At 41.9% G+C, this 25,966-nt stretch overlaps 1 protein-coding gene across 4 annotated transcripts; it reads left to right on the top strand.

Moving 5' to 3' along the window:
- Window positions 1-38: 38 nt before the first annotated feature.
- LOC110493666 (phosphoribosyl pyrophosphate synthase-associated protein 1) lies at window positions 39-25,108 on the top strand. Of its 4 annotated transcripts, none has more exons than XM_090204799.1 (11): window positions 65-545; window positions 631-723; window positions 8,339-8,391; window positions 11,353-11,419; window positions 14,360-14,532; window positions 18,843-18,958; window positions 19,096-19,151; window positions 19,286-19,440; window positions 22,458-22,528; window positions 24,351-24,497; window positions 24,803-25,108. In XM_090204799.1, exons 2-11 carry the CDS (start codon window positions 641-643, stop codon window positions 24,959-24,961), a joined length of 1,080 nt encoding a protein of 359 aa, XP_090060925.1. In that variant the 5' UTR covers window positions 65-545; window positions 631-640; the 3' UTR covers window positions 24,962-25,108. The 4 variants fall into 4 exon arrangements, 3 of the variants coding, with proteins under 3 accessions (XP_036805563.1, XP_090060925.1, XP_036805561.1); XM_036949666.2 differs by lacking the exon at window positions 65-545 and adding an exon at window positions 20,660-20,704 and having other exon boundaries at window positions 589-723; XM_036949668.2 differs by having other exon boundaries at window positions 39-723.
- The last annotated feature ends 858 nt before the right edge of the window (window positions 25,109-25,966 follow it).

Raw genomic sequence — 25,966 nt, 5'->3', positions numbered from 1 at the left:
CTGCTACGTAAGATTACTCTTTGACCTCGCGCCTGATTGAAGTGCTCTGAGTGGTTGAAAATTCGCACAAACCACCCTCCTCTGTTCTAAAGCAGCACTCGCATTGGATTATTCTACTGCCAATAGGTTAATCCTGGGCTACCCAATGAAATTACTCGTTTTCTTCTCTTTGATGCAACCTCATTGCTACAAAGTTTACATTAGCTACGCTAGAAGCAACATTGTATACACTTTTTGAAATTATACGAGTCTGCTATAGTGTACTTCTATTGCAAAATATTTTTCGAATTGAAGAATTAGGTGGAGCGCGTTTTTCATAGAGTAGCCTACAGATCTATGTGCGAATGTGGAACAACTCAGTTTATCCGTTTCTAGTTTGTTAGACCAGTCATATTGCGATCGATAAATAGACTTGTTTACTTACGCCAGTTATGTAGGTTAGCTACATGTAGGCCGGTGTTTTTGCTTTGAGATTTTGTAACATTCCGCACTCATTCGACGTTTCCGTGTTCTTAAATCCTGAATTTATAGTCGATATTGTCAATGTGAGTAGGCAAAATACGTGGTCATTGACTTTTATTGAGCCTCAAGTCTCGTCTGTCATTCTCACACTTCAACGTTTTCCTATAGTCACTCAACAATGAATATCTCAAAAAGTGGGTACCGTGTCTTTTCTGCCAACTCGACCACCGCATGCACAGAGCTCGCCAAGAAGATCACAGAGTAAGTATATGCTACGCATTCACATGAATCTCTTGCAACTCACTCAAATTACATTTTTTTTTCTCTTCAACTGAAATTTGAACGTAGTTAAAATACAAATTAGTGATGTCCTAGCGCAGTGGTTCCCAAACCATTTCAGTTACTGTACCACCAACTGAGTTTTGCTCTGCCGGAGTACCCCCTCGTGCATTTTACCAGTAGGCCTATGGTCTCATGAGTCTTCTCAAGTACCCCCTGTGGATAGGCCAAGTACCCCTGGGAACAACTGGTCTAGCGTTTAGGCCGCTGCTTCTAGAGAACACGTACCGCTGCCAGTGTGGGTTTGAATCCGTCCCAGTGCTCTTTCAGCAAAAATGTTCCTCTCTCATATCCAATAAACAATAAAATTGGGACAGGACTGCCCCACTCCTTAAAAAAAATAAAAAAGTAGTTTGAAAATATCCGAATTGGGCTGTCTGTGTAAAAGTAGCCTATTAAGTCTACTTTTAGGTCGCTAGTCTCCAGAGAATCTGCCACTCAAAATGGCAAGGGTGAGAGAGGATGATGTCTCACATAACTTTAAGAGACTTCAAGCAAACTTGGCTAACAAACAGATCCCATTCTCGGCAAACAGTATTTCAAACATAGGAGCAGTTAGAGCTGCTGCCCTGGCCCCAGACTGCCCCGTGTTTCCGATTCACATGTTTTAAGTTACAAGTGCATCGGTCCGCAGACCCCAAACCGATACAAATGTAACATGCATTGGTCAGAAAATTCATTCAATTACATTCTTTCTGGCTTCCCGAGTGGCACAGTGGTCTAAGGCACTGCATCGCAGTACCAGCTGTGCCACTAGATGTCCTTGTCCCATCGCGTTCTAGCGACTCCTGTGGCAGGCTGGGCACATGCATGCTGAAAAGGTCGCTAGGTGTACGGTGTTTCCTCTGACACATTGGTGTGGCTGTGTCTTTCATCACATTCCCAGTGGGTCAGAAGTTTACATGCACTCAATTAGTATTTGGTAGCATGGCCTTGAAATTGTTTAAGCTTCCCCACAATAAATTGGGTGAATTTTGGCCCATTCCTCCTGGCAGAGCTGGTGTAACTGAATCAGGTTTGTAGGCCTCCATGCTCGCACATGCTTTTTCAGTTCTGCCCACAGATTTTCTATGGGATTGAGGACAGGGCTTGTGATGGCCACTCCAATACCTTGATTTTGTTGTCCTTAAGCCATGTTGCCACAACTTTGGAAGTATGCTTGGGGTCATTGTCCATTTGGAAGACCCATTTGCGACCAAGCTTTAACTTCCTGACTGATGTCTTGAGATCTTGCTTCAATATATCCACACAATTTTCCTTGCTAATGATGCCATCTATTTTGTGAAGTGCACCAGTCCCTCCTGCAGCAACGCACCCCTACAACATGTTGCTGCCACCCCCGTGCTTCACAGTTGGGATGGTGTTCTTTGGCTTGCAAGCCTCCCCCTTTTCTTCCAAACATAACGATGGTCATTTTGGCCAAACAGTTTTTGTTTCATCAGACCAGAGGACATTTCTCCAAAAAGTACGATCTTTGTCCCCATGTGCAGTTGCAAACCGTAGTCTGGCTTTTTTTATGGCGGTTTTGGAGCAGTGGCTTCTTCCTTGCTGAGCAGCCTCTCAGGTTATGTCGATATAGGACTCCTTTTTCTGTGGATATAGATACTTTTGTACCAGTTTTCTCCAGTGTCTTCACAAGGTCCTTTGTTGTTCTGGGATTGATTTGCACTTTTCACACCAAAGTACATTCATCTGTAGGAGACAGAATGCGTCTCCTTCCTAAGCGGTATGATGGCTGCTTGGTCCCATGGTGTTTATACTTGCGTACTATTGTTTGTACAGATGAACGTGGTGCCTTCAAGCATTTGGAAATTGCTTCCAAGGATGAACCAGACTTGTGGAGTCCTACAATTTTATTTCTGAGGTTTTGGCTGATTTCTTTTGATATTACCATGATGTCAAGCAAAGAGGCACTGAGTTTGAAGGTAGGCCTTGAAATACATCCGCAGGTACACTGCCAATTGACTCAAATTATGTCAATTAGCCTATCTGAGGCTTCTAAAGCCATGACATTATTTTCTGGACTTTTCCAAGCTGTTTAAAGGCACAGTCAACTTTGTGTATGTAAACTTCTGACCCACTGGAATTGTGATAATCTGTCTGTAAACAATTGTTAAAAAATGACTTGTCTTGCACAAAGTAGATGTCCTAACCGACTTGCCAAAACTATAGTTTGTTAACAAGAAATTTGTGGAACGTTTAACTTAAAATGTTGATGAACTATTCGTCCATTATAAGCGCAGCAATGCACACAAGCTATAAGCATAAACGTTCCAAAAATGCAATTAGCGGTAAAACCCCACTCTCCAAAGCACACCACATGGGTTGTTACTGTGACTAGAATTGTGTCTTTGGCTACTTGACAGCAAAAGTATGTTGAGAAGATGAAAGAAATACTGGTTTCAATGGCATATGAGGAAGTGTTTATGAAAGGATCCCCTTAACATTCTTATGGTCGGGAACGCGGTAAGACATGCCTCATAAAATGTCAAAAAGTACAGGTTTTAAACAATTACGTTTATAGTTAAATGTACACTTCCATGGCCTCCTGAGTGGCGCAGTGTTCAAAGACACTGCGTCAAAGTGCTTGAGCCGTCACTACAGACCTGTGTTCGATCCCAGGCTGTGTCACAACCGGACGTTACCTAAGGTCCCATAAGGCTGCGTCCAGCGTCGTCCGGGTTAGGGGAGGGTTTAGCCGGCGGGAGGGCTTTACTTGGCTCATTGCGCTCTAGTGACTCCTTGTTGCGGGCCGGGCGCCTGCAGGCTGTCTTCAGTTGTGCTGTGTTTCCTCCTACACATTGCTGCAGCTGGCTTCTGGGTTAAGCGGGCGGGTGTTAAGAAGCGCAGTTTGGCGGGTCATGTTTTGGAGGATGCATGACTCAACCGTCATCTCTATCGAGCATGTTGGGGAGTTGCAGCGATGAGACTAGATTGATAGGATACAATTTGAGTGAACTAGTTTGTGCCAAGTGGTTATAGCTTTGACAGTATGTTGACAATGAATTCAGAGCCATTCAGTGGCTAGCCACACTACAAATATATTTTACAAGGTTCCCAATAAGCAATTATAACAGTCCACCAAAACATACCCAAGAGTTTCTCGATTAGGAAGGGGCGGTGTGTGTTTAATTTAATTGTGTATTAAAAACACAGTGAGATAATTGTGAGATTTTGCCAGTGGCTAGAAGGGGGAAATTGGGCTTCCTGGGAAAATGTTGTCCACAACAGTAACCAAGGGGGTCTGGGATTAGCGATGGGTCAATAGTCAGCAAGCATAGCAAGGAAGAATGGGCAGTGAAGGCAGACGCCGCTGGCTCACAAAGACTGCATCTTATCTTTGAGGGCTTCTGATGTCAAAATGTAAGTTAAAAGGAAGGGCGTTCTCTTGGGAAAATTGTGTAGTTAAGTGTAACTATCTATATCAGCTGACTGTGTGTGTAAATAATGTATGTCTATGGTGTATGTACTATGTAGGCACCTGAGCTGACCCATAAGGGAGACAAGGCATCTATCTACATTACCTATCAGATTAGGGGGGACATTGTAGCCTATTATTTGTCGTCGTCCCCCCCCCCCCCCACACACACACACACACACACACTTTGGTTCTGAAATCACCATCACCCACTAATCAAACTTGTCATTTTTTAAGATTAAGTGTCCGAGCTAGGAATATTTAAATATTTATTGTTTACAAATTATGAGTCAATGAATATATATATACTGAATGTACAAAAAATTTAGAGCAATGGTTTGTTAATATTTGTCTTTCCCATTCACCCTCTAAATGGCACACACACAATCCATGTCTCAATAGTCTCAAGGCTTAAAAATCATTCTTTAACCAGTCTCCTCCACTTTATCTACACTCATTAAAGTATATTTAACAAGTGACATCAATAAGATTCACCTGGTCAGTCTGTCATGGAAAGAGCAGGTGTTCATAATGTTTTGTACACTTAGTGTATCGCACAGCTGGAATTCCACCCATCTCAAAATCGAATGGTTTGTTCCAGAGTTCTCTTCTCGCTTTGGCCATGCAGTGCACCTCAAGTGATTGCTGTCCTTATTATGAATTTATCAACTTTACCCTGTATATCTAAAAATGAGCATATACACTGATTGTTTAATGCAAAATGACCAAAACTATTGCTGATCGTGAACCTAAACAATCTAAATAAAATCTATTGTAAGGCCTGTTCAGCAGTTATAGCCAGATGAGTCCGTTTGGGATCCTGAGTGGCGCAGCCGTCTAAGGCACTGCATTGCAGTGCTAGAGGCATCACTTCAGACTCAGGTTCGATCCCAGGGTGTATCACAACCAGCCGTGATCGGGAGTCCCAATAATGGCGCACAGTTGGCCCAGAGTCATACGGGTTAGGCCGGGTTAGGCCGGGGTAGTCATACGGGTTTGGCCGGGGTAGGAAGTCATTGTAAATAAGAATTTCATCTTATCTGACTTGCCTAAGTTAGATCAAATGAGTTCTCTCCGGTAATTTACTTTTATTCCGGTAAAAACATTTTCAACAGCACATAGATGGGTCTCCCGAGTGGCGCAGCGGTCTAAGGCACTGCATCTCAGTGCTAGAGGCGTCACTACAGATACCCTGGTTTGGCCCAGCGTCGTCCGGGTTTGGCCGGTTAACTGACTTGCCTCGTTAAATAACCAAGCAAATGACATAGATTGTCACTCATCTAATTAAGCCTAATATCATGCAAGCTATTTTAGAATTTGAATGCTGAAAGTGCCATGCTAATGAGCAAAATCCGGAACAGGCAGCCGACCTCGCGTTGGTCAGCGTGCGAAGCTGGGCAGAGTATGAATTTGACTAGGCTAAATAAAATAAGGGTTAAATAAAAAAAATATTGCCTGAGATTTCTCGGCATGCAAAATGACAGCTCAATGACGGTCAACACACGTCACTGCAGTTCGTCACTGAAGGAGAGGACTCATCAGTTGCAGAGTATGTAAGCGGACCGGGGTTGGAGCAAGATTCTCAAAGGCTGGAGCGTTTGGCCTTCTCGCCTGCTCCAGTAGTGCTCACTTCACGAGCTCAGGGCATGCCCGGCCCAGCATGCATTTGTAGCCTACTTGTGTGCTGCTACAGCCCTTTACTCATGACAGTAGCGAAAGTTCGCTAAATATTTTCATAAAGAAACTGATAAAACACAGGTGCGAAATCAAGATGACTTACTTATGAGGAGTAAGAGAAGAAGTCTGGTGATGTAGTGTCAACAACTAAAGAATCATTGTGGAATCTGAAAAGATAATTATCCCGAAAGCATGATGTGTACTTACTACAGTTGAAGTCGGAAGTTTACATACACTTAGGTTGATGAAACATAAATAGTACTGTTTGGCCATGATGACCATTGTTATGTTAGAATGAAAAAGGGGGAGGCTTGCAAGTTGAAGACACCATCCCAACTGTGAAGCACAGGGGTGGCAGCATCATGTTGTGAGGGTGCTTTGCTGCAGAAGGGACAGGTGCACTTCACAAAATAGATGGCATCATGAGGTGGAACACTTTGTCGATATCTTGAAGCAACATCTCAAGACATCAGTCAGGCAGGAAGTTAAAGCTTGGTTGCAAATGGGTGTTCCAAATGGACAATGACCCCAAGCATATTTCCAAATTTGTGGAAAAATGGCTTAAGGATAACAAAGTCAAATTATTGGAGTGGCCATCACAAAGCCCTGACCTCAATCCCATAGAACATTTGTTGGCAGAACTGAAAAGGCGGGTGAAATTCACAACTTATTGTGGGAAGCTTATGGAAGGCTACCCAAAACATTTGACCCAAGTTAAACAATTTAAAGGCAATGCTACAAAATACTAATTGAGAGTATGTAAACTTCTGACCCAATGGGAATGTGATGAAAGAAATAAAAGCTGAAATAAATAATTCTCTCTACTATTATTCTGACATTTCACATTCTTAAAATAAAGTGGTTATCCTAACTGACCTAAAACAGGGAATTTTTACTTGGATTAAATGTCAGGAATTGTGAAACTGAGTTTAAATGTATTTGGCTAAGATCTATGTAAACTTCCGACTTCAACTGCATATAGTGTGTGTACACCCCTTCAAATTAGTGGATTTTGGTTATTTCAGACATACCAATTGCTGACAGGTGTATAAAATCAAGCACACGGCCATGCAATCACCATAGACAAACATTGGCAGTAGAATGGCCTTACTGAAGACCTCAGTGACTTTCAACGTGGCACCGTCATAGGATGCCACCTTTTCAACAAGTCAGTTCATCAAATTTCAGCCCTGCAAGAGCTGCCCCAGTCAACTGTAAGTGCTGTTATTGTGAAGTGGAAACATCTAAAACACAACTACTCAGCCGCGACGTGGTAGGCCACCCAAACTCGCAGAATAGGAACGCCGTGTGTTGAAGCGCGTAGCGTGTAAAAATCGTCTGTCCTTGGTTGCAACACTCACTACCGAGTTCCAAACTGCCTCTGGAAGCAACGTCAGCACAAGAACCGTTCACCACACACAAGGGAAAGGGGGATACCTAGTCAGTTGGACAACTGAAATGTGTCTTCTGCATTTAACCCAACCCCTCACAAGCCTAAGATCACCATGCACAATGCCAAGTGTCGACTGGGGGTGGTGTGAAACTCTCCGCCATTGGACTCTGGAGCAGTGGAATCTGGGTATCTGCAGTGATGAAGCATGCTTCACCATCTGTCAGTCCGACAGACGAATCTGGGTTTGGCCGATGCCCGGAGAACACTACCTACCTACCAACTGTAATGTTTGGTGGATGAATAATGGTCTCGGGCTGTTTGTCATGGTTCTGGCTCTGCCTTTCCTGTTTCAGCATGACAATGCCCCCATGCACAAATCAAGTTCCATACAGAAATAGTTTGAGATCGGTGTGGAAGAATTTGACTGGCCTGCATAGAACCCTTTACCTCAACCCAATTGAACACCTTCGGGATTAATTGGATCGCCTACTGCGAGCCAGGCCTAGTCGCCCAACATCAGTGCTTTCACTTCAGCGGATGGCGAGTAGCCATGTCATAAACCACTTCGTTTGCCATTCTCACTGTTCTCACTCAATGTTTATGTACGGTCAGGGCATTTGAGAAATGAGAGTGGACTAGTTAAGTAGCCTAGCAGTTACTGTTGGGCCATTAACAGATGTTGCTAGTTCAAATCGCCAAGCTGACAAAGTGAAAAATCTGCCGATGTCCCCATGAGCAAGGCACTTAACCCTAAATGCTCCAGGGTCACTGTTGCTAATGGCAGACCCTGGGTGTGACCCCACTCTCTGATTGTCTCTCGTTGAGTTTGAATATGCAAAAAAACACATTTCCAATTCACACGTGCATAATACACTTGTATTATGAAATAGGACAAATATAAGCCTCCACAATAATAATTATTATTCTTATTAATAATAATGATGAATGACAGTTGGGCATGTTACTTACAAGGCGGGCATTCCTCCTGTGTGTGGATAATGTAGTTGTGTGTTTATTTACTGTCTAACATATTCCTTCTCTCCTTGCAGACGGCTTGGCGTAGACTTGGGAAAGTCAGTTGTTTACCAAGAGTCCAACAGAGGTGAGATGCCAAGTTATCCGTTTCAGATTCATACAGTATACACAGTGTACAAAACATTAAGGACATATTCTTAACGACCAGCTCGATGGGATAAAAGCAGACTTGGAGCTAGAAAAAAAAAAATGTATATATATATATGTATGTGTGTGTATATATATATATATATATATATATATATATATATATATATATATATATATATATATATATATATATATATATATATATATATATATATATATATATATATATATATATATATATATATATATATATATATATATAAAAAAAATTAGCTAATTTGTATTCTTTATTATAGGAAAATAAACTCACAACAAGATCATTATTTACAAGTTAATGGCAAGCTAATTACATAAAATATCTTAAGGTTGTGATTGTGACTAAATAAAATCATTTTAGAACTTGGACACTGTCTCGTTGGCCTAACGCAGGTCATGTTGTTCTTAACATTACTGGTATACACAGATCATACACGTAATGTTAGCTACCGAGACAGCCAGCTAACGTTAGCTAGCAGTACGCTTTAACTTGCAATGAAAATTATTTTCATGGCTAGCGGAAAGGTCTTTTTCCATGGCTAAACCAACTAGGCTCGTAATTTAACTATTTTATTTGTATTTACAGATGGCATACAATTTTGTTATTAAGGCACTTGAGAGTTCACATTCCAAAAATAAGCATTTTGATTTTAAAAATATGTTTACGTTCAAATACCTCATGTGAAATTAGTGACACGCGACAGGAGTTTTCCTGAAACGAGTCACATTGAGTTGCACCCACCCCCACACTTTTGCCCTCAGAACAGCCTCAATTCGTGGGGCATGGACTCTACAAGGGGTCAAAAGCATTCCACAGGGATGCTGGCCCATGTTGATTTCAATGTCTAGTTGACTGGATGTTCTTTGGGTGGTGGACCATTCTTGACACACAGGGAAGCTCTTTAGTGTGAAAAACCCAGCAACGTTGTAGTTCTTGACAAACCGGTGCACCTGCTACCATACACTGTTCAAAGGCACTTAAATATTTTCTTGCTCATTCACCCTCTGAATGGCGCACATACACAATCCATCTCTCAATTGTCTTAGGTAAAGAAGGGTTTTAACCCTTGTCTCCTCCCCTTTATCTACACTGATTTTGAAGTGGATTTAACAACTGACAACAATAAGGGATCATAGATTTCATCTGGTCAGTCTGTCATGGAAAGAGCAGATGTCCTTTAATGTTTTGTACACACAGTGTATATAAAATCTACAGGCCTAATATATTACTATAGTATAGATCCCTCAAACTCAAATCGGGATCTTGAAGCCAGCTCCACTGCATCTTTTCATTGTTCCCCTTTAATCAGGGACTGATTTAGAACTGGGACACTAGGTGTGCAAGTAATTATCAGGTAGAACAGAAAACCAGCAGGCTCTGGACCTCATAGTGTAAGAGTTAAATGTCCCTGGTATACAGTGCATTCGGAAAGTATTCACACCCCTGACCTTTTCCACAGCCCTATTCTAAAATTGATTAAATGGTTTTCTTTCATCAATCCATACACAATACCACAATGACAAAAATGGCAAAAATATCACGTATTTATGTCCCTTTACTCAGTAGTTTGTTGAAGCAGCTTTGGCAGCGATTACAGCCTCAAGTCTTCTTGGGTATGATGCTACAAGCTTGGTAAACCTGTATTTGGAGTTCCTTTCATATTTCTCTGCAGATCGGCTCAAGCTCTGTCAGATTGGATGGGGAGCGTCGCTGCACAGTTATTTCCAGGTCTCTCCAGGGATGTTCGATCGGGTTTAAGTCCGGGCTCTGGCTCAATGACTTTCAGAGGCTTGTCCCAAAGCCACTCTTGCGTTGTTGGCTGTGTTTAAACATTTTTTTTACCTTTATTTAACTAGGCAAGTCAGTTAAGAACAAATTCTTATGTTCAATGACGGCCTAGGAACAGGGGCAGAACGACAGGAGTTTTACCTTGTCAGCTCAGGGGTTTGTACTTGCAACCTTCCGGTTACTAGTCCAACACTCTAACCCCTAGGCTACACTGCCGCCCCCACCATGATGCTTGGCATTCTGGCCAAAGATCAATCTTGGTTTCATCATACCAAAGAATTTTGTTTCTCATAGTCTGAAAGTCTAGGTGCCTTTTGGCAAACTCCAAGCAGGCTGTCAACGTGCATTTTACTGAGGAGTCGCTTCCGTCTGGCCACTCTACCATAAAGGCTCTTCCAGAAGGAGGACAATCTCTACAGAGGAACTCTGGAGCTCTGTCGGAGAGACCATCAGGTTCCTGGTCACCTCCCTGACCAAGGGCGGCCAGCTCTAGGAAGTCTTGGTGGTTCCCAAACTTCTTCCATTTAAGAATGAAGGAGGCCATTGTGTTCTTGGGGACCTTCAATGCTGCCAACATTTTTTTGGTACCTTTCCCCAGATCTGTGCCTTGACACAATCCTGTCTCGGGGCTCTACGGACAATTCCTTCGACCTCATGACTTGGTTTTCGCTCTGACATGAACTCTCAACTGTGGGTCCTTATCTAGACAGGTGTGTTTATTTCCAAATCATGTCCAATCAATTGAATTGAACACAGGTGGACTTCAACCATGTTGTAGAAACATCTCAAGGATGATCATTGGGAACAGGATGCACCTGAGCTCAATTTTGAGTCTCATAGCAAAGGGTCTGAATACTTATGTTAGTAATAATAATAATATTTTTATATAACTGTGCAATTAAAAAAAAAAAACAGTTTTTACTTTTATCATTATGGGGTGTAGTGTGTAGATTGAAGAAACCTTTTTATTTAATCCATTTCAGAATAAGGCTGTAACATGAAAAAATCAAGGGGTCTGAATACCTTCCGAATGCACCGTAGATGATGGTCGGCATACTGTAGGTTGGGTTACTTGCTCCTGAAACTGATTTGCTTTGTTTTTTTTATTTCCAGAAACTAGGGTGGATGTGAAAGAGTCTGTTCGTGGTCAAGACATCTTTATCATTCAGACCATTCCAAGGTGAGAGGATCCAGGTGTCATTTTCATTTACACCATCTGAAATGAGTGTGTATATTCTCGTTGGTGGGATAGGCAGTATCGCCACAGAACCAAATGGATCATTAGAAACTAGATGAGAGGAAAGTAAATGTATTCCCGTGTGAAATTAGGCAGACATTGCTGATCAGTCAGAAGTACCCCCGTGGGTCTCTTGTCTCCACCAACATCTTTTCATCCAGTGGTTATGTCATTCATTGGTTGGCAGGAGCTGCCTGGTGAAGTGAGAGAGCAATATTAACAGCCAGCTAGGGGGCACTGACCTGTAAAGAGTAACTTTCCTGAACTTTTTATTTATTTTAATCGAAAACCAGATGTTTTTGGCTTATTTATAGTGAAACACATCAATTCTGGTCTTCATTTTGACAGTTCATTGCAGAAGGGATATGTTTAGGTATTTTAGTAGTAAATCTAACTCTTTTTGTCCCTAGCTGTTAAATTCAACCATTTGAAATCATAATGTAAAGAAGGCACCTTGAGAGGGTGGGAGGCTCCGGTGCACAACTTGAGAGGGTGCCTCTTCAGCTTCTCAAGGGTGGTGTTTGGTATGAAATCCACTCCCTTCTAGATGTGCTGGGTGGTACCACCTCAAGGCTCACTATTAAAGCAGGTGACAGCACTCCTTATTTACATTGGTCTTGGTAAGTGGAGTGTGCCAATATATTTTGCATGAGGCTTCCTTGACTAAACTACTGACGTTACACAAAATTCAAAAGGCAGTAAGGCACATTTCCACATATGACCAAATTCAATGTTTTTGATTACTGTTTCATACACTTATGTGCTTTTACGAAGAATAAAAACGGGGGCTATGAGGATTCTACATTTTAATATTCGTAGGTATATCCATCATACGAGAAATGGGTGACAATGGTGGCCATGTCAACTCATATTTTCTCCCAACTGCTATGACTAATTTGTGGCTCATCGTTCAATGGTTTGGAGTTCTAATCCCACATGAGCAAGATATAAATTTTTATTTCAAACCTTTAATTTACAATATTTATCCCTGGTAGTAGTTGTAGGATTTTACTCGCCGGTTCTGCACCCCTAGGCAAGACATAAAAATTGCCGCCCCTTCAAGAATAGTCCCAGTAAGCAAAAATATGTTGGAAAGACGTTCAATTTAGGTTCTGAATGAAAGGTAAAAATACATCTATTCCGGACGTTGAAATGATGTTCGTTTTCGGTTCTGAATGAAAGTTGACTAGATGTAATTCATAGAGGTCTGTTTGTTCCAAATAAAGGCTGGTCCAGACCGATGCTGACGCCTTTTGGACTTATTTTTTTGTCCGGTCTGTGCTTACTGAGGTATAGCCTACTGCAGGGATGGGGAACTCCAGTCCTTGGGGGTGGGAGGGGAGTCAAACTTTTTCTACATCCCTAGTCAACACAGCTGATGAAACAAATTTGCAGTTGCATTGGCTTTATTAGTCCAGATTCCTGTGACAAATCAATTTGGCTATTTAAGCTGTATCGCCTATCCAATTTTATCAGTAGGAGTTATCCTGAGCCTATTTGCAATGTGTTTACACAGCGAGAAATAGAGGATTTTCTTTTTCACTAATATCAGCTTGTAAAAAATGTACGTATACAAACTTGAAACCACTGATCATGAAATGTATCCCACGGGATGAATGTCCTGGACAGCAATTCTGAGGAGCCTGACTGTCTATTTTAATTTGACCTGTCCTGTCGTTAGGATATGTTTGATAATGTCAGTACATTCTTTATTTGATTGGAACACCGTTTAGGTTAGGCTATTTGATTGGAACACTGTTTAGGTTAGGCTATTTGATTGGAACACCGTTTAGGTTAGGCTATTTGATTGGAACACCGTTTAGGTTAGGCTATTTGATTGGAACACCGTTTAGGTTAGGCTATTTGATTGGAACACTGTTTAGGTTAGGCTATTTGATTGGAACACAGTTTAGGTTAGGCTATTTGATTGGAACACCGTTTAGGTTAGGCTATTTGATTGGAACACCGTTTAGGTTAGGCTATTTGATTGGAGCACCGTTTAGGTTAGGCTATTTGATTGGAACACCGTTTAGGTTAGGCTATTTGATTGGAACACCGTTTAGGTTAGGCTATTTGATTGGAGAAACCTGTATGATGTAAAAAATAAAAAGCCTGTAGGCTACAGAAAATGCCACATACTCTTTCTACCATATGCTACATGATTTATGTCATTTCTTTTGATGGTATGTTGGTGGAACTCCACAGCGCTGTCTCTCTCCAACAGCGCCCTGGAGAGGTGCACTTGGAATGGACAAGATAAATATTTTGTGTCCCTGCTTTTGACAAAGTTTGCACTGCTTATCATAGGGCAGCATCAGCGCTCACTTTAAAAGCCCAAATGCCACAGGTTGAGAGAAATTGTCATTGTTTTTGGGTAGAATTACTGATGTTGTTGGAGGTGAATCTTGGTCAATTTAGCTCCGAAAATAGCGCTCTAGTCAATCTGCCAACATAGGCGGCCACCTAATCCTACCTAATGAGCGGGCCGGCCCTGGTACCCAAGAACAATCTGTGAGTTAATTTGACCATTGGAAAAAGAGCTACTGCGTAAATAATGCAATACAGGTTGGATTGAATTGAGCCCCTAATCTTAATTTTCAAGGTGACGATTGCATTTTCCCCCAACACAATACTGCAATAAATGTGAGTCCACATTTTAAAATCTATATTTTTTGCATCCCAAGGGGGATTTGATCTTAAACCACAAGTGGCAATAGATGTCAGGAACTTGGTGACTACTGTTTACCCACCCCCAAAATGAATATATGCGTAATCTCGCCCCAGTAATATCTACAATAACTACTCTTGACTCTATCTTACTTATCTTACCTCTATCCATCTGTCTCCTTTGCCTTTTTTGAATGGTTATTTTGTCCTACCCAGAGACGTGAACACGGCCATCATGGAGCTGCTGGTCATGGCCTATGCTCTCAAGACTAACTGTGCCAAGAACATCATTGGGGTCATCCCCTACTTCCCTTACAGCAAGCAGTGCAAGATGAGGAAGAGGGGCTCCATTGTCTGCAAGCTGCTGGCCTCCATGCTCGCTAAAGCTGGTATGTTACTATATGGCTACTGTATTTTCTCGTTGTTGTGATACCAATCATTTTTGTTATTGTGTAAATGATTACAATGTTGTAGGAAGATGGTTGAAACTCTGCTAAGATAAGTTGTACACAAATGGATAATTTGGTAGGAGTTATACACAGTTATTATGAGAGAAAAAAATGCTTTACCACATACTGTGAGGTAACGCAGCCTGGTCTCAAATCAAATTGGATTGGTCACATACACATATTTAGCAGATGTTATTGTGGGTGTAGCAAAATGCTTGTGTTTCTAGTTCCAACAATGCAATAATATCTAACAAGTAAATCTTAACAATATCACAACAATACACACAAATAAGTAAAGGAATGGAATTACGAATATATAAATATATGGACGAACAATGTCAGAGCGGCTTAGACTAAGATACAGTATAATAAAATACAGTATAATAAAATACAGTATATACATATGAGAAGAGTAATGCAAAATATGGAAACATTATTAAAGTGACTAGTGTTCCAATTATTGGTGGCCAATGATTTCAAGTATATGTATTTAGGCAGCAGCCTCTAATGTGATGGCTATTTAAGTCTGATGGCCTTGAGATAGAAGCTGTTTTTCAGTCTCTTGGTCCCTGCTTTGATGCAGCTGTACTGACCTCTCCTTCTGGATGATAGCTGGGTGAACAGGCAGTGGCTCGGGTGGTTGTTGTCCTTGATGATCTATTAGACGTAGCAGGAAATGTAAATCCTGGACACGGAAATTGAATGATATGTTACGTATGCTTACATAAGACAGATGGTCTCAGGCTAAAATTTGAAGTCGGGTGGGTGGGCTTATAAGGCGACCGTCTAGCAACCCAAAGGTTGCGAGTTTGAATTTCATCACGGATAACTTCAGCATTTAAGCTACTTTTCGACTACTTAGCATGTTAGCTAACCTTAACCCTTTTAGCTATCCTTAACCGCATCATACGTTTTGCAAATTTGTAACTTATTTTTTATTCAACCTTTAATTTAACTAGGCAAGTCTCTTAAGAACAAATTCTTATTTACTATGACGGCCTACAAAAAGGCCTCCTACGGGGGCTGGGATTAAAAAATAAAATATAGGACACACATCATGGTGCTGCCACAACATGACAACAACATTGCAGCAGAGCAACATGGTAGCAGCACAAAACATGGTACAAACATTATTGGGCACAGCAAGAAGGTAGAGACAACAATACATCATGCGAAGCAGCCACAACTGTCAGTAAGTGTCCATGATTGACTCTTTGAATGAAGAGATGGAGAGAAAACGGTCCAGTTTGAGGGTTTTTTGCAGCTCGTTACAGTCGCTAGCTGCAGCAAACTGAAAAGAGGAGCGACTCAGGGATGTGTTTGCATGGGGGCCTTTAGCAGAATGTGACTGACAGAACGGGTGTTGTATGTGGAGGATGAGGGTTGCAGGAGGTATCTCAGTAGGGAGTGAGGCCTAAGAGTGTTTTTATAAATAGGGCTGGGGTGGGTTTTGCGATGGGTATACAGAGATGACCAGGTTATAGAGGAGTGTAGAGTGCAGTGATGTGTCCTATAAGGGACATTGGTGGCAAATCTGATGGCCGAATGGTAAAGAACATCTAGCCGCTCGAGAGCACCCTTACCTGCCGATCTATAAATTACATCTCCGTAGTCTAGCATGGGTAGCATGGTCATCTGAATCAGAGTTAGTTTGGCAGCTGGGGTGAAAGAGGAGCGACTACGATAGCCTCCAGCTTTGTGTACCATCTACCTATACTCCTAAGTACTTGTACCTCAAGCTCTAAATCCTCAGAGGTAGCAATCACACCGCGTGGGGAGCGGGGCATTCTTATTACCAAACCACATGACCTTTTGTTTTGGAGGTGTTCAGAACAAGGTTAAGGGCAGTGAAAGCTTGTTGGACACTAAGGTAGCTTTGTTGTAGAGCGTTTAACACACAATCCGGGGAGGGGCCAGCTGAGATTAAGACTATCGTCTGCATATAAATGGATGAGAGCGCTTCCTATTGCTTGAGCTATGCTGACATATAAACTCAGCAAAAAAAAAGTCCTCTCAAATGTACACGCATGTTATTCAATAATTTCATCCACATTGCACTTGTGCGTCAACGAGCGACTGGGTTGCCGAACGCCAAAATAGAACTTGGGTTGGTCCTCACAAGTTTACAAACCCACGTGGGTGCTTGAAAGACTAACGAGGAGAGAATAATAGAAGGGAAACAGTTGGTTATCTTTGATCTGTGGATTAATCGTCAGAGTAGAGAAACACAATTTTGCATAACCCGGAGTCTAACATCTAAAAAGAGGACCATATGCATGTCCGGTTAAATAACAATCCAATGTTCATCTCCCAGGTAAACTATCTGGCAACAGCTGGCTAGATACATGTCTGAATGTTCATCTCCCAGGTAAACTAGCTGTAAACAGCTGGCTAGATACATGTATGAATGTTCATCTCCCAGGTAAACTAGCTGTAAACAGCTGGCTAGATAAATGTCTGAATGTTCATCTCCCAGGTAAACTAGCTGTAAACAGCTGGCTAGATACATGTCTGAATGTTCATCTCCCAGGTAAACTAGCTGTAAACAGCTGGCTAGATAAATGTCTGAATGTTCATCTCCCAGGTAAACTAGCTGTAAACAGCTGGCTAGATACATGTCTGAATGTTCATCTCCCAGGTAAACTAGCTGTAAACAGCTGGCTAGATACATGTCTGAATGTTCATCTCCCAGGTAAACTAGCTGGCAACAGCTGGCTAGATACATGTCTGAATGTTCATCTCCCAGGTAAACTAGCTGGCAACAGCTGGCCAGATACATGTCTGAATGTTCATCTCCCAGGTAAACTAGCTGTAAACAGCTGGCTAGATACATGTCTGAATGTTCATCTCCCAGGTAAACTAGCTGTAAACAGCTGGCTAGATACATGTCTGAATGTTCATATCCCAGGTAAACTAGCTGTAAACAGCTGGCTAGATACATGTCTGAATGTTCATCTCCCAGGTAAACTAGCTGTAAACAGCTGGCTAGATACATGTCTGAATGTTCATCTCCCAGGTAAACTAGCTGTAAACAGCTGGCTAGATAATTGTCTGAATGTTCATCTCCCAGGTAAACTAGCTGGCAACAGCTGGCTAGATACATGTCTGAATGTTCATCTCCCAGGTAAACTAGCTGGCAACAGCTGGCCAGATACATGTCTGAATGTTCATCTCCCAGGTAAACTAGCTGGCAACAGCTGGCTAGATACATGTCTGAATGTTCATCTCCCAGGTAAACTAGCTGTAAACAGCTGGCTAGATAAATGTCTGAATGTTCATCTCCCAGGTAAACTAGCTGTAAACAGCTGGCTAGATACATGTCTGAATGTTCATCTCCCAGGTAAACTAGCTGTAAACAGCTGGCTAGATAAATGTCTGAATGTTCATCTCCCAGGTAAACTAGCTGGCAACAGCTGGCTAGATACATGTCTGAATGTTCATATCCCAGGTAAACTAGCTGGAAACAGCTGGCTAGATACATGTCTGAATGTTCATCTCCCAGGTAAACTAGCTGTAAACAGCTGGCTAGATAAATGTCTGAATGTTTTTGTTTTGATCTGCCCCGACATCATTAATATAATTGATTCACACTTGGTTTTCACACACGTCGGGTGGGGATGGACAAAATTATAGTTCGCACACAGAACCTACGCAAGCCAGTCTAGCCGGGGTGTTGCTTGACCCAGTGGTGGATGAAGTACTCAATTGTCATACTTGAGTAAAAGTAAAGATACCTTTTAATAGGAAACTACTCAAGTGGAAGTCACCCAGTAAAATACTACTTGAGTAAGTCTAAAAGTATTTGGTTATAATTATACTTAGCTATCAAAAGTAAATGGAATTGCAAAAGTATAAATCATTTCAAATGGCTTATTAAGCAAACCAGACGGCACAATTGAGTTGTTTATTATTATGTAAGGATAACCAGGGTCACAAGACAACATGCATCATTTACAAGCAAAGCATTTATGTTCAGTGAGTCTGCCAGATCACAGGCAGTAGGGATGAATAGGGATGTTCTCTTGATATTTGCGTGAATTGGACCATTTTCCTGTCCTGTTAAGCGTTCAAAATGTAACGAGTACTTTTGGGTGTCAGGGAAAATGTAAGGAGTAAAATGTACAGAATTTTATTTAGGAATGTAGTGAAATAAAAGTTGTCAAATATAAATAGTAAAGTACACCCCCCCCCCCAAGTATTTTTACTTAAGTATTTTAGACCACTGGCTTGACCCACTGGTGTTATCACAGGGCTGACTCATATCATCACCATGGACCTACACCAGAAGGAGATCCAGGGCTTCTTCAGTTTCCCTGTTGATAACCTGCGTGCCTCGCCCTTCCTGCTACAGTACATCCAGGAGGAAGTAAGACTACATTACCCAGAACCCTCCAGTCACTTGTATCATTTCAATCATTATATCATGCATTTGTTGACTAAAGTTTAGTTTTAATGTGGTGTTGAACTGTGAAATCATGTTGGATAATGTTTATTTGTTTCTAGATTCCAGACTACAGAAATGCCATTATCGTTGCAAAGTCTCCTTCGGCGGCCAAGAGGTAACATAAAGGTTGGGAGTTTTCCAGCAAGATGGATAGCGAATGATGTGAAGTGTGTTTGTGGCTGCAGATTTGTGGGTAACTGTTTGCTCTGTATGTATTTAAATCCTTTTTTGTGTGTGCGTTCATTCCAGAGCTCAATCCTATGCTGAGCGGCTGCGGCTGGGCCTGGCGGTGATGCACGGGGAGGCCCAGTGTTCAGAGTCTGACATGGCCGACGGAAGACACTCTCCCCCTCCAATGTCTTCAGGACGCACCACCTCTGGCCACCCTGGTCTGGAGCTGCCATGTAAGATACACCCCCCCCCCCCCCCCAGACACACACTCACCCCCTCCAATGTCTTCAGGACGCACCACCTCTGGCCACCCTGGTCTGGAGCTGCCATGTAAGATACCCTCCCCCAGACACACACACATGTGCACACACACACACACTAGAAAATACCCCTGCCTTTGACCCTAACACACAAAAATCACTGTTGCGTTGCTCTCGTATATAATCTGCCTAATCAGCATACAGTGGTATGTAACCACTAGTGTCACAGGACAGGATGAGTTGAGCCCTGACTGCTGTCTATCTGAGGAATCCATAGAGACGTAATGAGTCTGAACAGCAGGGCTAAATCCTCACTGCTTATGGGAGTAGACGGCACTGGGATGGGCCTCCCATGTAGCATGCATACACTTGTGAACTGACATACACCCAGACTCTGATCCTATCCATTGTAGAGCCACTGTAAAACATGGCATTGGGTCAAACGGCTTTACAGAGATCTAATGGAACAGTATTTACAGAAAAGAGAACAAACTATATTTTGCATTTATGGACTGGAAAAGTGGGAATCTCTCCAAATAACAACCCATAGCAAGTACATTTTTTACAAATCCAATTGTCACAGAAATGCTGTAAAAATATCCAGCCCTGAATGCCCTAAGGCACCAGTAGCAAAGAGGACCTCCACACATTGTCCTCATGCTGACAGTGGACAACTGGAGTGTTCAGCCAGTCAGGGCTGTAGTATGTGTTGGTTCAGCAACAAAGCACTCCTTCTCAGCAGCCTGACACTACTGCAGATGCCTGTGAAATACTGCAGGCAATAACAGGCATCCATTCCCCTCTAACCTCCTCCTCGTTCCTCTCCTCCACAGAGCCTCTGGATTTCTCTTCTCACCCTCTTTTCCTTTCTTCATCCTCCTTTCATACAGCGGCTGTATTTATTTCTCTCATACTCCTCTCCATTTCTCCCCTCCTTTATACAGGAACATGGTACGGACATTATCAAAACAGCAGCTAAATTCAGATACGGAGCAAAGTGACACGTTTAATCTTTGCTTTTTTTCCCTGTGTTATTCTTTATATTAAACTTTTATTTTATTGCGTTCCTTGGATAAATAGGACCAGAAGGCCTGTCTTCAGTTCTGGAATTGTCTGTATGCTGCCTTGGTCTGTCTGTCTATTATATACTCTCTGTATATGAGTGTTGACGTATACCATGTATCTTTTGAAGACACAGGGAGGCACCAGGCTTCATTCCCAGGCATAGAGCTCCCAAGTACGACCGTAACGCTCTAACCTCCTATCCTGCAATACTATCTGATCTTTTATACCTGCCGGCATGTAATGTTGATGTCTACTGAGGGAGTTTCCATTTCTAGCAGCACTGACCTTCTAAATTCCCCTTTGTGAAGATCTCAGTTAAGTGTTTAGACCGAGGGCGAACATATGTGGGGGTTTGAGTTAAAACAAAAACAAACAAACAGTCAGGGGAAAAGCTCAGTCGACATTGGAATGACTAAAACCACATCTGAACTGTGTAGAGATGATAATGGTCCTACAATTATAGTTTCTTCACTTTTTAGTCCGCCTGCTAGCAGTCATCGAAACGAAAGCCAGACAGTCGTGGGAGCATCGGAAATTCCAAAAGCAATGGATAGAGGACTATTTATTTTATTTTTAAAATTTGGACGGTGAGGAAATGTAGTCAATTTTAAGTGCGGCCTTCCGGACCTCAGTGAAGCCTGAAGACCCCTCCTGTAAAACAGAAGATTTCTTCACCTCCAAATTGGTGTCAAGGTCTTTGAGAGAATCCCAAGTTTACATTGTACGGTATTCCTCACTTGATACATTTGTGACATTTACATGCCTTTAGGTCTAATACACAATTTAACTGTGAACTTCCAAAATTCTAATAATAAAATCATTGCATTCAACCCTACCGATAGCAATAAGAATCTGCTGGATGCATTCATGCAAGCATCATGGAAAAATACATGCCTCTTCCCATGTATACTTTGGAGTTGCACAACAATTTATACCCGTTTGAAACCGTGTGGCTTGTCAACATTCCCTTCAACATGCCTCTCATCCTCAAATGTAGCATTTATCTGACCTTTGACCTCTTCAAAGCAACCAACAAAAGGGCTGCTACTGCAAATGTCTTATCAGAGGGCACCTACTGTATTCCACTGCCAGGCTGGTGATTGGCATACATTTTATGGAGCCAATCCTTTCCCCATAAACGTTATGCCATTTGGGCAATTTAACTATGTCTCTATAACTCCAAATGGAGATGAAGGAAACATTGCAAGCACCTCCGAGGCCCAGTGAGGCATGATGAAAAGCTTGGTTGTGTTCCCCTGCATCCTTTTTCTTGATCAATTCCTAGTTTCAAATGTTTTGAGCTAACTTGCTGTTTCAGCAACGGTATGATTCTTGTTTATTTAAAAACTCATCCCTCTCCCTGAAGCCTTTAAAAAATATATATTTTAACAAAATTATTTTGTTGTTAATGTCAACACCTCAGAGTTCCAAGTGTAGAGCCTCACGATTCAACCCTGGGAGTTTTTAAATACACAGACATCTGGTTTGGACGCCTCTGGACTGACGATGAGGACGCTGGTTTGAAGTTGGTTGTGATTTGGCATGGCATGGGGTTGCTGTGTGGATCCCTAAATCCCAAACCGGATGTTTGATTTGTGGAATGGAAGACAGCTCTATACTCGTGAGCCATGTGTTGCTACCATCCCAATATGCCTGAAGCGGCTCCATACTTACAGTGGCCAAAATCATTTCACCTTGTTGTCCCTTCTGTCAAAATGAGAGTTTTCAGGATTATTCTGTAGCGCTTGTAGCAGTCTGTGGACATTGAGGTAGAGCTGTCTTGCATGGTCTTTGCAGGTGTTGAACTTGATCCCTTCTTACTCGTTCTCCTCAACCCAATAATTTGAATCTCATTTTTTCCCCCTAATTTCCTCTGCACCACTGGTTTGAAAGTAATGATCAACCTCTCTCCTTTTCTCTTTCAGTAATGATGGCCAAGGAGAAACCGCCTATCACTGTAGTGGGAGATGTGGGAGGTCGCATCGCTATCATTGTTGTAAGGATTCTATCGTCTCTCTTATCAATGTTTAACTTTGACCCCTATGGGACAAAAAAAGTGCATTGTTCAAGCTATTTTAATAAGCAATAATTACATTTGAAGTCGGAAGTTTACATAAACCTTCGCCGAATACATTTAAACTCAGTTTTTCACAATTCCTGACATTTAATCCCTGTCTTAGGTCAGTTAGGATCACCACTTTATTTTAAGAATGAAAAATGTCAGAATAATAGTAGTGATTTATTTATTTCATCACATTCCCAATGGGTCAGAAGTTTACATGCATTCAATTAGTATGTTTAACTTGGGCCAAATGTTTTGGGTAGCCTTCCACAAGCTTCCCACAATAAGTTAGGTGAATTTTGGCCCATTCCTCCTGACAGAGCTGGTGTAACTGAGTCAGGTTTGTAGGCCTCCTTGCTTGCACATGCTTTTTCAGTTCTGCCAACAGATTTTCTATGGGATTGAGGTCAGTGTTTTGTATGGCCACTCCAATACCATGACTTTGTTGTCCTTAAGCCATTTTGCCACAACTTTGGAAGTATGCTTGGGGTCATTGTCCATTTGGAAGACCCATTTGTGACCAAGCTTTATCTTCCTGACTGATGTCTTGAGATCTTGCTTCAATATATCCACATAATTTTCCTTTCGCATCATGCTATCTATTTTGTGAAGTGCACCAGTTCCTCCTGCAGCAAAGCACCCCCACAACATGATGCTGCCACCCCCGTGCTTCACGGTTGGGATGGTGTTCTTCGGCTTGCAAGCCTCCCTCTTTTTCCTCCAAATGTAACGATGGTCATTATGGCCAAACAGTTCTATTTTTGTTCCATCAGACCAGAGGACATTTCACCAAAAAGTACAATCTTTGTCCCCATGTGCAGTTTTAAACCGTAGTCTGGCTTTTATGGCGGTTTTGGAGCAGTGGCTTCTTCCTTGCGGAGCGGCCTTTCAGGTTATGTCGATATAGGTCTTGTTTTACTGTGGATATAGATACTTTTGTACCGGTTTCCTCCAGCATCTTCAAGGTTTTTTGCTGCTGTTCTGGGATTGATTTGCACTTTTCGCACAAGTCCGTTCATCTCTAGGAGACAGAACGCGTCTCCTTCCTGAGCGATATAACGGCTGTGTGGTCCCATGGTGTTTATACTTGTGTACTATTGTTTATACATATGAACGTGGTACCTTCAGGTGTTTGGAAATTGCTCCCAAGGATGAACCAGACTTGTGGAGGTCTTCCATTTTTTTCTGAGGTCTTGGCTGATTTATTTAGATTTTCCCATGATGTCAAGCAAGGAGGCACTGAGTTTGAAGGTAGGCCTTGAAATACATCCACAGGTACACCTCCAATTGACTCAGGCTAATTGACATCATTTATCAGAAGCTTCTAAAGCCATGACTACATTTTCTGGAATTTCCAAGCTGTTTACATACACTAAGTTGCCTGTGCCTTTAAACTTCTGATCCACTGGAATTGTGATACAGTGAAATAATCTATCTAAACAATTGTTGAAAAAATTACTTGTGTCATGCACAAAGTAGATGTCCTAACCGACTTGCCAAAACTATAGTTTGTTAATTAACAAGAAATTTGTGGAGTTAATGACTCCCAATTAGTTTTAATGACTCCAACCTAAATGCATGCAAACTTCTGCCTTCAACTGTATATAAACTATTTAAGTTTCACACTCACTGTTCTGAGGAAGTTCTCATGTAAGATGCATTTGGACATACTGTATGATACAGATCTCGTGTGTTATTTAGATGCTAATAACTGTTATTTTGTTCTAAGTCCTTCCTTGTCGTTTCCCTCTCTCAGGATGACATCATAGATGACGTGGAGGACTTTGTCGCGGCGGCTGAGATTCTGAAAGAGAGGGGGGCCTATAAGATCTATATCATGGCGACACACGGCCTGCTCTCAGCAGAGGCCCCGCGACTCATAGAGGAATCCGCCATCGATGAGGTAAGAGGAAGGACACAGGCTGTACTCGCACAGGCTTTTATTAAGCCTGAAATTGCTGTTTTTTCAAACATCGACACAGGTGACAATTTTTGTAGGTAGTCTGTGCTGCTCCGATACTTGAAGCTGCACAAGGGTCGGAATTATGTCTATTTGCTGGATAAATCAAACAAATCTATGCTTTCACACACCGATACCCAAATACAGTAATATGCAATGCATATGCAACAAAAAAAAACTTTGCGTTCTTAAGCATAGTGCCTGCTGTAACCTAGCTCTCTATTTTGTGTCCTTGTGCCCCCCCCCAGGTAGTGGTGACCAATACAGTCCCTCATGAGGTCCAGAAGCTCCAGTGTCCCAAGATCAAGACAGTGGACGTCAGTATGATCCTGGCCGAGGCCATCCGACGCATCCACAATGGAGAGTCCATGGCTTACCTGTTCCGTAACATCACAGTAGATGACTGAGCTACATGCACAAACACCTTGCGTTCACACCGTGAGACCAAGGATGTTCACTTCCGTTACATAGGAACTTGTTTCTTTTCATTCTAATTGACTTCCTATGTAAAACAAAATATCTTGCATTCTCAATAAATGTCTACTGTTCATGCATACCACTAGTCCTTTACTGTACTCTGCTATACTATGTGGATGGTAAATACATCACCCATGCAGACTCTCATGAAGCACAAACTGCACATATATCTTGGATTCATTTCATTTAATCCCATATTGTGTGTATTGTATGCAACTTTTACAGCATAGCATTTGGTTAATTAAGCCTTTTTGATTTAATATGTATTTGCGATCAATTGAACTTCAATATTGAAGCAAGACTGGTACATGGTTAGTCTTTTCGAAGGGTTACTGAATTGGCTTGAAGTTACATGCCCATGGCCCAAAGCCCTTTGCAGCCATTGAACTAGAGCACAGTATTGTAACAAGTGGCAATGCCTATTTTAGTCACAGAGACTGATACCTCTAACTGATATCGGACAAGAATAGACACTTGCAACACAGTCTGTTTTCTGCACACAAAAAAACATGAATAGGTTATTTAATCTGCCACTTTGCAAATGATGATTGGACAAATCACGAGGACCTCAGTCTGTCAGCTTTCATGGGGATTTGATCTCCATTTGCTCATAGATTTAAACAGGGAATATGCACATCAAGGAATTTACTGAACCCATTAACCACACGGAAGTAGACGAGGCTAAGCCTTTGAAGAGAACAAACGCTTAAATCTGCTCTTACATGCTTTCACGTGTAGCGATAATCTCTTCTCTCTCGTTCCCCTGAAGCTTTGTGTTCTGCTGAAGTCTGTCATGAGCAAACAATAGTCTGAATTGTGAAGTACTGGCTCTATGTTCTGCAGAGGTGCATTGAGTTGGCCTGTTCGGTTTCTAGATATTGCGTGCCTCTCCTTTTGTCTCCCTCACACAGCGAAGTGTTTACCATCCGTGGAAT

This window comes from Oncorhynchus mykiss, chromosome 17 (assembly GCF_057628025.1).
Source record: "Oncorhynchus mykiss isolate SJ-2025 chromosome 17, ASM5762802v1, whole genome shotgun sequence".
NCBI classification, from domain to species: Eukaryota; Metazoa; Chordata; class Actinopteri; order Salmoniformes; family Salmonidae; genus Oncorhynchus; species Oncorhynchus mykiss.
Note: the sequence above shows the minus strand (reverse complement) of the source record. Positions and strands in the feature narration are given on the sequence as shown.